Consider the following 16,860-nt stretch of genomic DNA (forward strand, 5'->3'; position numbering starts at 1 on the left):
TCGCTTAGCATGACACCCTCAAGGTCCATCCACTTTCCTACAAATGGCCAGATTTCATTCTTTCTCATTGCCATGTAGTACTCCATTGTGTATATATACCACATCTTCTTGATCCACTCATCAGGTGATGGACATTTAGGCTCTTTCCATGATTTGGCTATTGTTGACAGTGCTGCTATGAACATTGGGGTACATGTGCTCCTATGCATCAGCACTTCTGTATCCGTAGGGACTAGTTTAAAGTAAGGCTATGCCACAGCTGAATTATACAACCGTCAACCCTGAAACCTGAATTAAACGAAACATTTAAATTGACATAAGAGGGGCGCCTGGATGGCTCAGTCGGTTAAAGGTCTGACTCTTGATTTTGGCTCAAGTCATGATCTCACAGTTTGTGGGATCAAGCCCACACCAGGCTCTGACAGTGCAGAGCCTGCTTGGGATTCTCTCTCTCCCTCTCTCTCTGCCCCTCCCCCAAACACTCTCTCTCTCAAAATAAACAAAAAAAGTTTTATAAATAAACATTAAATACTTCCAGGGAATGGAGTGGCTAAATAGTAGGACACAAGTACCAGGCTCTGTGTGACCCTCTCCCGCAAGTAACAATGACGCCCACTTGAAGTACCAAACCCAGGAAAGTCAGAATTCTCAGTTCCAATTTGCAAGTTCAAAGTTAACCCCATGGGTCCTCACTGCTCTCATCTCCCGCCAACTGACCTCCACCGCTCATCAAAACCGCTGTCAGCATGGAGAGCTCTATGCTGGGAAAGGGCGGAATCTGAATTAGGCTGAACTACGAAACAGAAGATCTGTCTATGGGATTTCTGGCTGCACACAGGTGTTCCCAACCTCTCATGTTTAGTCTGAAAAGAAATGCATCCAAGTCAGCGTGTCTGGGTGTAGGTGGAAAGGAAAGAACTTACACTTATTTTCAAACAAAAGTTGCTATGTGTTTATTAAGAAATTTCTGTTAACTTAAATAAGCACAGCTGGCTCAATAAATCATTAGCCGCATATAATCACACATTCATGAAGTTTCTGAGAAAATCAAGACGGGCTGCTCTTCTGACTCAAGTGGATCTGAGAAAAGAAAAGAACATAGTATATATCTGATTTACAGATGCTGGTCACCAACAACAGATGCGCTGGCCACAGAGCTGGGGTGGGCGGGAGACCCGGACTGATTCCCCTCCAGGCTGATGTTCTGCTCAACAAGTAAAGTCACTCTCAGAGCCTCCCCGACATGTGGGAATCTCAGAGAAGCCCCACGGAGTCAACCGTGAGGAGCAGGCCAGCCGCAAAGCTCAACCTCAGAACTACTGTATTTCCACATCAAATCAGGCCGTGGAGAGGGACACAGGTCTTACTGTTTTAAATACTTGGCCGCAGGACTCATGACCAGCCACTGGCTAGCTGTGTGACAGGCTACCATTAACCAGCCCCAGGGCAGGCCACTTTTAATCTCTCAAGGGCCATACACAAAATAAGAGGGTTTGAGCTCTTGGAAGCTAGAATTCTATGTGAAGATACTTCTCTCTCATTATTATGTCTAGCCTTTGTGGATTAAATGTTCAGTAATAACAATTTTGATGACCATTACTGAACATTATATTAGAGATCTGACCTCAGAAAGCCAGAACCGGACTATTGTGATTTAGGATAGAAATTCCCAGGGGAGGTTCAAGTCCAAGTGCGCTGTTCCTGATCTACTTCCTTCCCACTCCCCTACCTAAAGATATAGCAATCCTGGGGCAAAGTAACAAAGATCAGCTCATGGGGTCCCTCTGCCAAGTGACAGCAATGGGTATAACCTTAAAACCTAAAGAATCAATAAATAAGGATTTTCTTACTTCAAATGTCTTTAGAAGTCTGAGTAATGGTGCAACCTGAAAAAGTAAACGATAAATCATCTAAACAACTTTGTGATTATCCAGAGTCACTCAATCAGATCACAGAATGGCACGTGGGAAGGCTGGGGTGAGCTGGGGAGGGGGAAACGTAACCATGACGATCCTGCCAGGTTAAGTCCCTTCAACGTGACTTTCTGCAGGACCCTAAGGCTAATGCCTCGGGTGTTACTGAAAGCATGGAGCTTGCTCCAAAGCGTAGAACTGGGCTCTAAGCAATACCCGACCAGCCGCCCCCGACACAAACGTCAGTCCCACCCACTTGCTAGAAACAGTCTCACTAGTCAGCACTGCTCTGGACAAAACGCCAGTGGTCTCTGGTGCTTAAACCTAAAGAAAATTCCATTATATAAACCAAGGTTTTGGGAAAGGATTTGTAAGTGCGGTAGGAATCTGCATTCTTGAATAAAACCCCAACTGAAAGAAACACTCCAAAGAGGACTGCAAGTGAAAATGATGGGATCCACTGATGTTCCACATGTAACCCATTTTTCTTTCAGTGCAGACCCTGAAACCCTATTACTGGCTGCCATAACCTCTTTTCACAACGATCTCCCCTAAACCAATTTACATGCCTCCTCTTCACACCAGATTTCGGGTCTGTGAAAGCAGGTCTTCCCTGAAGCATACAAACATAAACACAGGATCCTATGCAGCATTCGCCACCAACACAGGGAGCAAGGACAGGGGGCTGTGACTGAAGCCACCGGCTTCCAGCTCGTCAGCAAACCCAGGAGAGCTGCCTTGTCACCTGCATCTTCTAGCAACTGCAGCTAGACTGGGATTGCTCCGGCCTTACAGCCAAGTGTGCTGAGTGCAGAAAAGAACGCGGGCAGAGCGTAACTTTCAGACATCTCTGTGGCTGCCATTCTTATTTACAGCTCACAGCTACAGGAAGAGCAGCACCGTTTTCAAAAAAAACCACTTCTATCCAGTGAAGTAAATAATGAATTACCAAATCAACAAAGTTAACCTAAACATAAGGAACCAAGAAAGTGGCTGCTCGGGGAGGGTGGGGTGGATTGGAGGACTCAGTAAGCAGCTGACGCTTGATTTCAACTCAGGTCGTGATCTCACAATTCATGAGTTCGTGTCCCGCATCAGGGTCTGTGCTGACCGCGTGGGATCCTCTCTGACCCTCCCCTGCTCATGCTCTAAGTAAATAAATACATTTAAAATTTTTCAAAAATAAAGTGGCTACTCTTCCTCAATTTGACATTCTCAAAATATAGCTGACCACCCCCAAATAAATATAAATAAATAAAATTTTAAAAAAATTTAAAAAGCCCCAGGTGAGCTTTTCTGCTAGTCACATTTTATGGCAGAAAAATGCACTTTGTTGGATAATGAAGATGACAGGCTGAACACCCTACAACTAATAATTTATCACTGTAGCTGATTAATCCACTGCATGTAAGCGTAGAACTGGGACTGTAACGAGTATCTCCCCTACGTTTCGTTCAAAAGAAGGTTACGAGTGTCTCTGACGTTAAACATGAATCACACCCACCTATAGAGCAGGGCCTTGCCCTTTTCGTTTCCCAAGGCAAAATACCCACTTCTGGGAGAAAAATCCATGGTATGAACAAGAGAGATCGTCTTCTTTTTAACGACCGGGAAGTTTGAAAACACCGTACAGGAAGGAAGGTGCACCTGTGTAGGAAATAATAGGAAGCTTTAAATGGCAGCAACTACGAACTCCTCCTTCTTAAATTTTAGTCTTCATTCTCCCTTCTAGCTGGAACAAAAAGTTCATTTTGATTGCCGTACACATGATGTACAATTCTCGTAACGGAGCCAAGTGTTCTGAAATTAAAATTTGATTTTTGATGTGCTATTAACTGAGAGGGAAGGGAGGAACGGGAGGGACGGGAGGGAAGAGTTTCCTCGATGCTTTTAATGCAGCACCTAGCATAGTGCCTGCCAGATTCCAGTGTTTGCTGAGTGAATAAATAAATGAATACACGAAAGTAAAACGTCAACAGCAGTACCCAATAATGCTCTAACTTAGTGACCACAGTACACAATACTAAAATTTGGTCACAGGGAACGATACTTTAAACGTTATAAGGATCTGATTTTATATAATGGAAGCCCAGCAAAGTCATATCAACTCTCCCACTATCATACAATTTCCTTTCCATACTTTTACTTTTCCAGTGTATGTTCTCTGCCTTTTCCAATCTTCTCTCAAGGAAGGCAAAATCATGGAAACCTGGTTTGTTGAGTGAAAACTGCGTTCTGATTTAGAGAGAGACAAAAAGCTCACCTCCTAGCCAGGCCTAAACATGAGGAGGGGCACCGCCTCTCCCACCACGAGAGTCCACTGCTGGGGAAAACGAGCCCAAGTCCAAGATCAATGCAGCAAGTCCTCACCCGATTTGTGGGTAAATAAAATCCCAGCATGGAAGCAGTTATCTGAAGCAGACTAGGATTTCAACAACTCTCACTTTCAAAGATTCTCCAGCTCTTCCAACAAACGGAGCGCCTAGTGTCCCAGGACGTGTGGAGAGCCCTCGCGCAGCTATTTACCTCTGGTGGTCTGTCAGCCTCCACACTCTTAAATGAGGCTATAAAGCACCCAATCAAGGTGATTTGGTAGACGAGCCCCCGGTAAACCCAGTGATATACACATCTGTCCCTGAAACAGGTTTCAGTTAGTCACTTATTAGGCCCAACTCCTTCTGCTATATACCTATTGACCATTTTGTCAAGAAAGTAAAGCTCACTGCGGATCTCCCAGCCATTCCAATTACTCGAAAGTTTCCCAGGAAGCAGGTTCTGCTTGCACAGCACGGCATCAATGCACAGGCATTAGTACTAATGAGAAGCGGTCTTGACCCATTAAAGCTAAGAAGTTGGCAGACTTGATCTGAACTTGCAAACTTCTAAAATACCACTCTTTATATAGGTTCCTTGAAAAATGTATTTAAAAAGAACAACAACTTAAAAAAGCAGACTAGTTATTTTAGGAGAGGAGCCACAATACAAATACTGCAAAATCTTTTTACTCTTCGTTTGGGAATGTGAAAATTACATGGATTTCTGGTAAGTGTTCGGCTTCTCAATTGCACTTTGCATCCTCCAGGCTCGCACCAGCTTTGAATAGGTGATCTGAGGCCTCATGAGAGAGCATCAGGAAATAACTATGTCCTACGAGTGGCAAGAACAGAACTGTCCTATGCCTAACTTACATCTCCACCTTATGTGTCACCTGGTACTTTTAAACTGTGCCCCCGTTGGGCGCCTGAGTGCCTCAGTCAGTTGAGCATCCGACTTCGGCTCAGGTCACGATCCTACTGTTCATGAGCTCAAGCCCCACGTGGGGCTCCGTGCTGACTGCTAGCTCAGAGCCTGAGCCCATTTTAGAGTCTATATCTCCCTCTCTCTCTGCCCTCCCCTGCTTGTACTCTTTCACTCTGTCTCAAGAGTAAATAAACATTAAAAAAAACACTTAAACTGTATCCCAGATACTTGCTCATTAACTTTGCTGGCGTGACTCTGAAGCCTTTTGTGCCTCTTCCAAAATAATATATACTAGAATCAATCTTTTAACTTGAATGACTTCTTAAAAGATAATTATATTAAACCACGCTTTTTATTTTCTAAACTAACTTAGAAAAAACAGTCTCCTAATTTGGATTCAATGTTAATTTCATACTTAACCAGTTATGTTATTACAAACAGGGGCTCACTATGGGGCAAAAATTGGGGCACGAGACACATATCAATGTTTTAAAGCCCCTTCACCTGATGGAAGCGGTTTATTTTTGTAGCTAAATAAACAGAAGAGAGTACCAGAAATAATGTGATAAAACACACACACTTAATAAAGTTTAAGACGTAAATGGGGTCACCTTAGATGTGGTGCCCTCAGGCAACAAAAAGCCTACACAACCATTCACAGGGGCCACGGCTTCACACAAGAGGACGATGTGTTCTTTTCGACAGAGGACAAACACCTCGTATTTTTATACTTTATCTCCTCTACTGACGTGACTCTCAGGAGCAACACCACATTTACAAGGGTCTCCTGAGAGACGCACAGGTGTGCGTCTGTGAGGCCCCCAGTGGACGGTCACCACATTAGCACATCTTTCCTTCAACCCCTGGCTCGCACCCACCTGCTCAGACACCAGCTGTGTTCGAACCTCTCTTTACGGCCCTTGTATTAAAAGCTATAGGTGAGCTGTTAATGAAGAAAAAGCCCGTAAAAACCCAACCTCTTTACCTCCAACACCATTTCTGTGATCACATTTAAGGGCCCAGGTTATCAAAATTCAACAAGTGACAAGCTCACTCATCCTTAATTTAATGGGTAACAAGTTCCACAACTTTCTACTACATCAAAGACTGTAGATGCATAACAATTTAACTTCTGTGTCTCTTACTTGGTGCAATGGCTTAGATTTACATTCACTGCTTTGTGCTAGGATCACAGAACTGTTTGGATCTTTATAAGAGGCTGCATTTAATGACACTAACGCTGTTTCACGGAGGCATTCTGAAGCTGCTATGCCTGGCTACTTTCCATTAGATATTATGGTTGACTACCATTTAAAAAATGGGATTTGGCTGTTACTAATGAATTCCTTGTGTAATTTTTGCCACAGTGAAAACCCATAAATGTTGCCATGATCACCGAAGCAAACTAGGCAGAACTAACTACTGGGCGTCTTAGAATATATTATGTCAACAGGAGACAGATCCCATGGTTTTCCAAAAACAATTTACTACCATTAGAACGACACGAGGTTAATGTGTGCTCGTTCCACCACTCCCATTAGAAGAGTGGGGCTTTTCAAGCTGACTTGAATTAGAACCTTCCCGTTTATCAAACAAGTCATTCAACACACAGAGGCCATAAAATGCAGTGCTGCATTTCTTCACTCTTTTCCAACAGAATTCTTTCTTCCTTCCAAGAAGATCTTACGCAAAATGCCAACACACAGCACAGATGAGAGCAGAGCTGCTCTGTGTGACACAGGCACAGCCCGGCCTGCTCCTGGTCCTCCCTGCCCTCCCAAGTTCTGTACCCATTCCAGGGACTAGAGGGGTTCAGCCGGAAAACCACTAAAGTTCTACGAAGAATGGAGACTCCAGAAGAACAGTTCTGCCCTTTACTAGCTGCTGACTTTGGGGGAGTTACTCCTCTGAGGACTGTTATTTGGCTCAAAATTTTTTTGAAGAAGTCTTTGTAAATCTTTGAAAACTATACACTATTACACTTGGCTGACGCTTTGCTAAGTGAACAAGGTAGAAACATTGGTCTCTGCGAAGTGCTTATAACTCGGTAGTAAACACACAATGACAACACAAGGCAGTGCTGTCTTCGACGCTCTGTGTCTACCTGGGCCAAGCGCGAAGAACTGAAATGAGTAAGGAAACTGGTTCTGCCTGGAGAGCAGGAAGCTTCCCAGACACGCAACGACCTTTAAAATGGGCTCTGAGGTAGGGCAGAAAAGAGCCCACGCAGACGCCAGGCTGTGACCCTCAGAACGGCATGCGTGCACAGGTGGCCCTTAGATCGCGTCTGGGAACCCAACTGGTAAACAGGTCCCTCCACTGATGCGACATTTTCCCCAAATGATAAGGGATGGCTCACCAGGCCTCAAACATCTGTATGATGTGGTTTCTGCTCAACGCCTGCCCTTCCGGAAGCCTCGATCTCAGGAACATGCTGGGTAGAGGGTGGCTACATGATCAACCACCTTCGGCATGGAGTCCCTAATGAGGGACTTCCTGGTAGAAATCACCGAAGGTGAGTGGTCACAACTTGCCGGAGGAATTAAACCTGTCCTGTGTGACTCCCCTAGGAGAGGGCTCCTGGAAGCCTGTGCCTGGCTTCCTCCGGACGGCCCCATGCACCCTTTCCTCGGCTAGTTTTGCTATGTATCCTCTCCCTGTAATAACTCTTAGCTGTGACAAGACCACACACCGAGTGCTGTAAGGCCTAGAAAATCACCAAACCTGGAGGAGGTGCTAGGGACTCCTGGCACAGAGGCATACTCACAAGTACTACTGAGCCCTTTAAATCGCAACCTTTTTATGTAATTTATTTTCAAGATCAGTTTATTTTCAAAATCTAAAAATTGCCTCCTCTCCATTGTATCAGGCTTTAAAAGGTAGAGAGAAAAAACTTTAGAAAAATGAAGTGTTTGCCTTAACTATGTTCCTTTATACAAATCTGGTGGCTACTGTATGTCACTGAAATTCTTTTTTGTTTGTTTGTTTGTTTTACATTTATTTACTACTGAAAAACAGAGAGACACAGAGCATGAATGGGGTAGGGGCAGAGACAGAAGGAGACACAGAATCCGAAGCAGGCTCCAGGCTCTGGGCTGTCAGCACAGAGCCTGACACGGGGCTCGAATCCGCAAACTGCGAGATCATGACCTGAGTTGAAGTCAGACACTTATCCAACTGAGCCACCAAGGCGCCCCAACTGTGCATCATTTCTACAACCACTCCCAAAAGTCACAATGCTAATAATTTCTACATCAAAAAGAAGCCACTCTTTTTAACATAACCCAACACTCTTCTTTCCCACCATCTTTCCATGCTGTCAACTTTTATTTTATCAATAATTTTTTTTAAAGGAAAAGATAGATTACCAATCTGACTGCTTCTTTCATTTCTTCTGAAGCAATTGCCAAGATTTCTGTAGTAGGATTGAAGGTCAGAGAAGTAACTCCTGTAACCAAGTTCATTACAGCCTTTATCGGTTTTGGGTTTGTTTCTTGGAGACAAGAATCTTGATTGTATATGTTTACCACTCCACAATTAGACCTGCAGAGAGAAAAGGGAATACAACAGATTAGAAAACGAGCAAAAGGGATTCCACAACCTAAGTGACTACAGATTGAACCGCACAAGCTGATGTTTGCAAGGAATCGCACGGTATGGTGTTACAAAAGTACCAGGGCTGGAGAGTGCGTCCAGGACAAAAACCAGACACATTCTGCTGGTTCTACTGCAGCCTTGCTAAACTCTTGTTAAGTCTGACAGCTTTTCAACCACAAGCTAGAAAATCCAAGTAAGCACAGACTCTCCAATAAACACTTACTGAATGTCAACTTTATGCCGGGCACCTGAACTAAGTGCCAGGATGCAACGGTGAACGAGAGAGACCAAGCCTGCCGCTCCCCCTGGTGTGTACGGCTGACCTAACACGGGACAAGCATGCCTGACAGCTGTCCCTCCCCTGTTCAGAGCGCCCTTCTTCTTCATTCTATCGTACGTGTGGGAACTGTCAGAACGGTGCCGAGCGGCAGTGTGACGGTGGGTCTCTCGGTTCTGCTCTCCTGGGATCATGTGCAGTCAAGAATTACAGAAGTGATCACCCACTCTCGAGTTTACGGAAATGTTTACCAGCAACGAATTACATCCGATGCTCATAAAAAGTAAATCCTGATGACCTTACCATTAACAGAATCATTCAGAGACAAGTTTGTTTGGTTTTAAGTTTATTTATTTACTTTGAGAGAGCAAGCATGAGAGAGAACAAGAGGAGGGCAGGGGCAGAAAGAGGGAGAGAGAGAATCCCAAGCAGGCTCCATACTATCAGTGCAGAGCCCGACTTGGGTTCAGACTCACGAACTGTGACATCATGACCTGAGCCGAAATCCAGAGCTGGACACTTAACCAACTGAATCACCCAGGCACTCCAGAACAAGAACCTTCGGGGAAAGTTTTTGACCTCGGTGTTCAGACTACTTCCAGTTATGGGCACCATGATTTATAAGGAACAAGGACTTGTAATACATACTTAATTCAAACTTCACTAACAAAGGCAACACAAACCCAAAAGATGCAAAAGATAGAGCCTCAAAGACACAAGGGTGACACACGTGCATTCCAAGAAGTGTGTCCTCACGCCTACCAAACACGTACTGACTGCCTACACTGAACCAGACACAACGCATGAACAAGACCAAGTCAGTTCACACACAAGGTTCTGCAGCCTGAAATGACAGGCAACCACACACTACGGTAGTGCTTTCGAGTATTCAAATTCCTTACATACACATCTTCTCGCTGGATTCTAAGAACTCTTTCAGGAGAGCAAACGGAGTGTGGCCCACACTAACCACGCCAGAGAGAGCATGTACACCCTTGGTTTATTGTTTCGTTAGACTGAATATTTGTGCACCACTTAAATTCCTATGATGAAACCTTATTAGGAGGTGGGGCCTGTGGGAGGGGATTAGGTCATGACGGTGAAGCCCTCACAAATGGGGTCAGAGCCCTCATAAAAGAGACCCCAGAGGTGCTCTCCCTCTTTCCATGCGAGGACACAAGAAGTTGGCATCTGCAACCTGGGAGAGGGTCTTCACCAGAAGCCAGTGACACTGGCACTTCGACCTCAGACTCCCAGTCTCCAGGAATGTAAGAAATAAGATTCTGCTCCCTAGTCCATCGGTCTTTACCATGACAACCCAAACTAAGACAGATTCCTCTTCTCCTTATTTATATTTTTGACTGAAATCAAAATACCTATTCATTGTACTTATTTTATACCAAAGCTCTTTTCTTGCTGAAAACTAATTTACAGCTAAATCCACCTTAATTAAAGACAAAAAGTTATCCATATGGCACTCTTCTAAATATCAATTTTAGATCAAACCTTACCATCACAAACATTAGAACCTCCTTATATAATGCCTATTCATTTTTATTTGACTATTGCTTAAATTTATGGAACAAAAATGGCACACATTAACCACTTTGATGTACGGAAACTTATAGTGGTATTTCCACTAAAAGACAGTAACTAATTCTAATGTGCCACTGAGAGTGGTTAGTATTTACTGAATGAGAACTACAAGTCTAACAGTATGCAATACAGGAATACAGAATACTAAAAGGAATTTATCCCAGAAAAAAATAAATCTGCGTAAAACAGCTAGAAATACAAGAGGATATAATATAGCACACTAAGCTCTATATGTGACCCAGAACCTCGAAGACAGGAAAAATCAGTATGAGGTGAAGCTGCAGCCAGACGAAGCTGTACAAGAGACAGGACTTGGGCTGGGTAAGGAAGACAGTAAGTTAAAACAAAACAAGGTATCATAGATAAGGGGAGGAACAGAAACACAGAGAAAGAAGCATGCTTACCAGCTTACCCCCGAACTCTTAACTAAAGAAACAGACAGGACTATTACCCTTCCACCCACAACCACAGCTGACTGGCTAGAAGGAAGTTCCTGAATCAGGGGCAGCCAACCCATTAGCAGATCAGAAACCAGAGTCCTGGCACACCAAAATCTCCACCAACAGGAATAGCGGCAACTAGCCAGATTAATGTCTGTCTTACGAATCAGGACTGGGACAGTGGTGGTGGTAGGTGTCAAAGCTAAAAAGACACACAGAGGGGCACCTGGGTGGCTCAGTCGGTTAAGCGTCTGACTTTGGCTCAGGTCATAGTCTCAAGGTTCGTGAGTTTGAGCCCCACGTCAGGTTCTCTGCTGTCGGAGCCTCTGTCCCACTCTCTCCCTGCTCCTCCCCTGCTCTCCCCCTCTCTCAAAAATATACATTAAAAGAAGAAAAAAGACATACAGAGATAGCACACAGGGGCCACAAACTGCAGACCTCATGACGACTTGCCTGTAAACAGCTGCAGGGGTACATGTGCCCCCACCACATACCACTGCCTACCTCCCAATCCCTGGCTAAGTGACAAATGTTTTTATAAATGAGAAGACCAAGGCAGAAACACATCATCGAATAAAACAGGTTTTTCTCACATTGTAAAACATCTATGTCCTGAAGATCCTCTAGACGAAGTAAAAAGAAACCCACTTTATATATTCAATGAGTGTGTTAAAATTAAAGGACAAAGGGCACCTGGGTGGCTCAGTTGGTTGAGCAGCCAGCTTCGACTCAGGTCATGATCTCACGGTTCATGGGTTCGAGCCCCGCATCGGGCTCTGTGCTGACAGCTAGCTCAGAGCCTGGAGCCTGCTTCCAATTCTGTGTCTCCCTCTCTCTCTAACCCTCCCCTGCTCGAACTCTCTCTGTCTCTCAAAAACAAACAAAAAAAATTTTAAGGGACTATCAACTCCAGGCCCTAAATCCTAATTTCGTATTTTTCTGGAGTCCTCAATTATCCAGTATTTTTTAAATATAAAATCCAAATGTCTGGGGAGTGGCAGTGTGGAAGATCACTGAACTGGGAACCAGACAAGCTGCATTCCAGACCCAGCTCTGCCAATAATCAGGTTAATGAGTAACAACCAACAAACACTAAAATTGCCCAATGCTTGGACCTCAGTGTCCTTATCAATAAAAAGGCTAGACTGGACTAGCACCCTCTACAGAACGCTTCTGTGATGATGGAAATGCTCAGTATCTGCACCGTCCAATATGGAAGCCACTAGATACATGCGGCTACTGAATACTTAAATGTGGCTAGCAACACCAAGGAACACATTTTTATTTTAATTAATTTAAATTTAACTAGCCACATGTGGCTAGTGGCTACTGTGATGGACATGCAGAATTACACTACAACATAAAGATGAAAGAAAAACTTTTGTTTATTTAAATTTACAGAAAACCAGCTCCCACAGTCTCCAAACCCAGAGAGGTTACCGAAATCACAAAAATCCTGAAGCAAGTCTTAAGCTAAGGGTTTAAAATCCAGATTTAAGTAGGAGAAACAGCAAGCCAAGGTATATTTAGGGGCTTAAAGAGACAAAAGATAAAGCTATGTAAAAGCTGAAGCACAGAATGGTTAAAGCTGATTTTCCAAAGGGATTATACATGTGGCACAAAAGGATTCATGCTCAAGACAAACTGGACCGTAAGTTTTTTCTTGTGAGATTTCTTAATTTACAAAACTCCTAGAGGGGTGCCTGGGTGGCTCAGGTCACGTCATGATCTCGTGGTTCGTGGGTTTGAAGCCTGCCTCGGGCTCTGTGCTGACAGCTAGCTCAGAGCCTGGAGCCTGCTTTGGATTCTGTGTCACCCTCTCTCTCTGACCCTCCCCTGCTCACGCTGTCTCACTCTCTCTCAAAAATAAATAAAACTTTAGGAAAAAAAGAAAAAAAAATTTTTTAAAAACCTCCTAGTAACTGTACCTTTATATATTTAAGAATATGAACACAGAGAGGTACACTTTTAAAAGAGGGCAATAGAGTGGTTAAGAGCTCAGGCTTTGCAGCCAGATGTGCACTGTAAGATCGCCTTTACCACTTACTATGTGTGTGACCTTAACCAAGTAACTCACAGTGCCTTGCCTCCCCTACCTGTGAAGTGGAGATAACAGTACCTACACTGTGAAGCAGGAAATGAGAATTAGATTATATATGAAAAAATATATATACACACACACACATACATATATAGTTAACATACACATATATACATGTAGTATTACATACGGAAAACAACAATCCTTGGCACATGGTAAATGCTGGGAAAAAATTTGCTGATAAGGGTCCCCAGGGTGGCTCAGTCAGTTAAGTGTCTGACTCTTGACTTCACGAGGTCATGACCTCATGGTTTGTGAGTTCAAGCCCCATGTCAGGCTGTGCACTGACAGCACAAAGCCTGCTGGAGATCCTCTCTCTCTCTCTGCACCTCCCTGCTCATGCTCACTCTAAAAATAAATAGGGGATTCTCTCTCTCCCTCTCTTTCTCTTTCTGCCCCTCCCCTGCTCATGCTCACTCTAAAAATAAACTTTAAAAATCTGCTGATAAATCTTTTTATTGTAATAATTATTCGAAGTTTAAAATACTTGAATGGGAACCATAATAAAAAGACAATTTTGTATATTTATAAGAACCTGATGAAGACTAGAGTCAACAAATCTCTAATCACCTGATAGGACTTTGATCTGAAAATACAAAAATAGGTATTTCTGTAGCCTTCACCTAAAATTCTCAAAATGCAAAGATCCCAAAGTGGTTCGAAGCTTGCACCCCTAGGAAAGGTGGGCACCTAGGCTAGTGATCTGCGCCATAGCTGCCAACAGGAGACACTGCCAACTTCTTCAGGGTAAGCACAGGAAATAAAACAAAGGAGACTCTCCAAGTCACCTATGAGGTCGTCTGGATTTGGTGAGCTACCTTCTGAGGCAGCTCTGCACACAAAGGCCATCACAACTCTTTCCCATTTTCCACATACAGTGCTTTGTACACAGTGCATGTTCATCTATTTCTTTTTTTACGGACAGACTTCCAGACCAGCTGGGAAGTCACGAAACACTACTGCATTTACAGAAGATGCAGCCAAGGCGTGACTTAACCACAGATTCCAGCCACCTCAAAACCTCAGACCACAGGCCTCCAGACCCTACTTTGTCCATGATTTCAGTGGTCTCTTACAGAACCATCGGTCCCTACCTGTAGAATGAAGGCCAGTCCAGAGATCTCCCAAGTACATTCTCACACTGATGTTGCATGAGTTAACATGAAACCTTTCTAAAAGTATACAGCATTCCTTACATTAACAGATGCCATAAAAAACAATAATATAAATGAAAAGAGATCTATTTATAATATATTTAGTTTTCCTACTGCCCTATCAGAGCAAAACGGCAAACGAAGCATCTTTCTGTCAGGACACTGAATGAGAAGAATTAACAGATAAAAAAAGGGATAAGTTGTGTTTTTTTTTTTAATGTTTGTTTAATTTTAAGCGAGAGAGACAGAGAGTAAACAGGGAAGGAGGAGAGAGATGGGGAGACACAGAATCCAAAGCAGGCTCCAGGCTCCAAGCTGTCAGCACAGAGCCCGATGCGGGGCTCAAACCCACAAACCACGAGATCATGACCTAAGCTGAAGTTGGATGCTTACCCAACTGAACCACCTAGGTGCCCCAAAAAAGGATGAGTTTTTAGATCAGAGAGTTAATTCCTAACAGCAGGGGTCAAGACAGAGGAGTATCACACCAGTACTAGGAGGAGGGAAAGGGCAGAGAAAAGAGGAGAGGGGCAAAGAGATGGAAAGAAAGGGGACAAGAAATGGAGAGAAAGGGAGCCAACACCTCGCCAGTGGGGCTCCACTTCTGCCTCTGGCTTCTCACCACCCAGTAACTCTTCCCCACCTCCCTCATGACCTCAGAAACTGCTCCAACAAGGTTAAGGCCTTTCTTTACAATAAAAACTGAATAATGTTCTTGGACCAAGCACATCAGAATTCCATTACACTGAAGGCAATGAAAATCAAATGAGTTTAAACTAGTATCAGATTCTTTCCTGTTTGGGTCTGTTAAAGGGCCCAATGAATAAAATAATAAAAGTGATTCAAAAAAGAGAGGCAAACTCTGGAGAACAGTATGGCAGTTCCTCAGAAAGTTAAAAACAGAACTACCCTTTGATCCAACAATTGCACTACCAGGTATTTACCCAAAAGATACAAAAATACAGATTTGAAGAGGTGCACGCACCACAATGTTTACAGCAGCATTATCAACAATATGGCAAGAGCCCAAACAACTATGGAAAGAGCCCAAATGTCCATCAACTGATTAATGGATTCGAAGATGTGGTGTGGGGCGCCTGGGTGGCTCAGCTGGCTAAGCATCTGACTTCGGCTCACGTCACAGATCATGATCTCACAGTCTGCAAGTTCAAGCCCTGTGTCAGGCTCTCTGCGGTCAGTGCAGAGCCAGACCACCTGCTTGGGATCCTCTGTCCCTGTCTCTCTGCCCCTCCCCTGAATGCATGCTTTCACTTGCTCTCTTCCCCTGAAATAAATAAAACATTAAAAAAAATTGTAGTGTATATATGTGTGTGTGTGGGTACACACACACACACACACACACACACACAATCAAATATTACTCGGCCATTAAAAAGAATGAAATCTTGCCATTTGTAACGACATGAATGGAGCTAGAGTGTATTACGCTAAGTGAAGTCAGTCAGTCAGGGAAAGACAAACACCACATGATTTCACTCATATGTGGAATTTAAGAAACAAAACAGATGAACATATGGGAGAGGAGAAAAGAGAGAGGAAAACATACCATAATTCTTTTTTTAAATTAATTTATTTTTGAGAGAGAGCAAATGGGGGAGGGGCACAGAGAGGGGGGGACAGGATTCCAAGCAGACTCCCCACTGCCAGCACAGAGCCTGAGACAGGCTCAAAATTCTGAACTGTGAGATCATGACCTGAGCCGAAATCAAGAGTAGACACTTAACTGACTGAGCCACCCAGGCACCCTAAACCATCAGACTCTTAAAGACAGAGAACAAACTGCGGGCTGACCGAGGGACGTGGGAGGGGAGGGGCTAGACAGGTGACTGGCATTGAGGAGGGCACTAGTGATGAGCACTGGGCCTTGTATGTAAGTGATGAATCACTGAGTTCTCCTGAAACCAATATTTGCTGTGCATTAACTAACTAGAATTTAAATAAAAAATTGAAAAGAAAAAGAAAAGAGGCAAGGATTAGAAAAAAGACTAGCTTCACAAATTTAAGTGAAGGTCATTTCTGGGAAGTTCTGCTTAAAATTACTCAAAATTACTTTGAGCTCTAGTCTTCATTCTAAAGGAGCTTCACTGATTCCCAGAAGCTCTGCTCACCATGGACTGCCGCCACCATGCACACCCTGCGCAAACGTGGGGCTCACACCAAGACAGTCGCTCCCTACAGGTGTGTCATACAGTGGTGACTAGGGAAAACACAGGACGGGGAGGGGCCTTTGTCAACGCCTTTATTTTGGCAGCGTCCCCAAGCTCCACAGCCTGGTCCCACTTTCCTTTCCTCCAGGCCCCAAAGGTAGTAGCTGACCGATTTTCAAATGGTGGTGGGGATGTTCCCCAATTTTAACCCTAAAGGAGGGAGCGAAGTGAATAAAGAGCAGGGAATACGCTGTGCTTCCAGATGGCAAGACCCACTGCATCTCTCACCCAGGGAGGGTCTGACTGAAGTCGTGTCCAGTCTAAGAAGTCATAAAAATCCACTGTAGGAAGCTCTAAAGTTTCAGGCGCTGATG

General features: G+C 43.9%; 1 protein-coding gene across 1 annotated transcript in view; it reads right to left on the reverse strand.

Annotated features, from left to right (window-relative positions):
- Nucleotides 1-925: 925 nt before the first annotated feature.
- UTP18 (UTP18 small subunit processome component) overlaps nucleotides 926-16,860 on the reverse strand; it is a 39,482-nt gene continuing 23,547 nt past the window's right edge. Inside the window, exons 11-14 of the mRNA XM_029926713.1 lie at nucleotides 8,522-8,696; nucleotides 3,418-3,560; nucleotides 1,851-1,886; nucleotides 926-1,080 (exon numbers count right to left, since the gene is read on the reverse strand). Of these exons, the coding sequence (XP_029782573.1) occupies nucleotides 1,862-1,886; nucleotides 3,418-3,560; nucleotides 8,522-8,696 (343 nt within the window). The 3' untranslated portion in view covers nucleotides 926-1,080; nucleotides 1,851-1,861. The remainder of the gene's footprint in view (nucleotides 1,081-1,850; nucleotides 1,887-3,417; nucleotides 3,561-8,521; nucleotides 8,697-16,860) is intronic.

The sequence above is a fragment of the Suricata suricatta genome, chromosome 17 (assembly GCF_006229205.1).
Source record: "Suricata suricatta isolate VVHF042 chromosome 17, meerkat_22Aug2017_6uvM2_HiC, whole genome shotgun sequence".
Lineage (NCBI taxonomy): Eukaryota > Metazoa > Chordata > Mammalia > Carnivora > Herpestidae > Suricata > Suricata suricatta.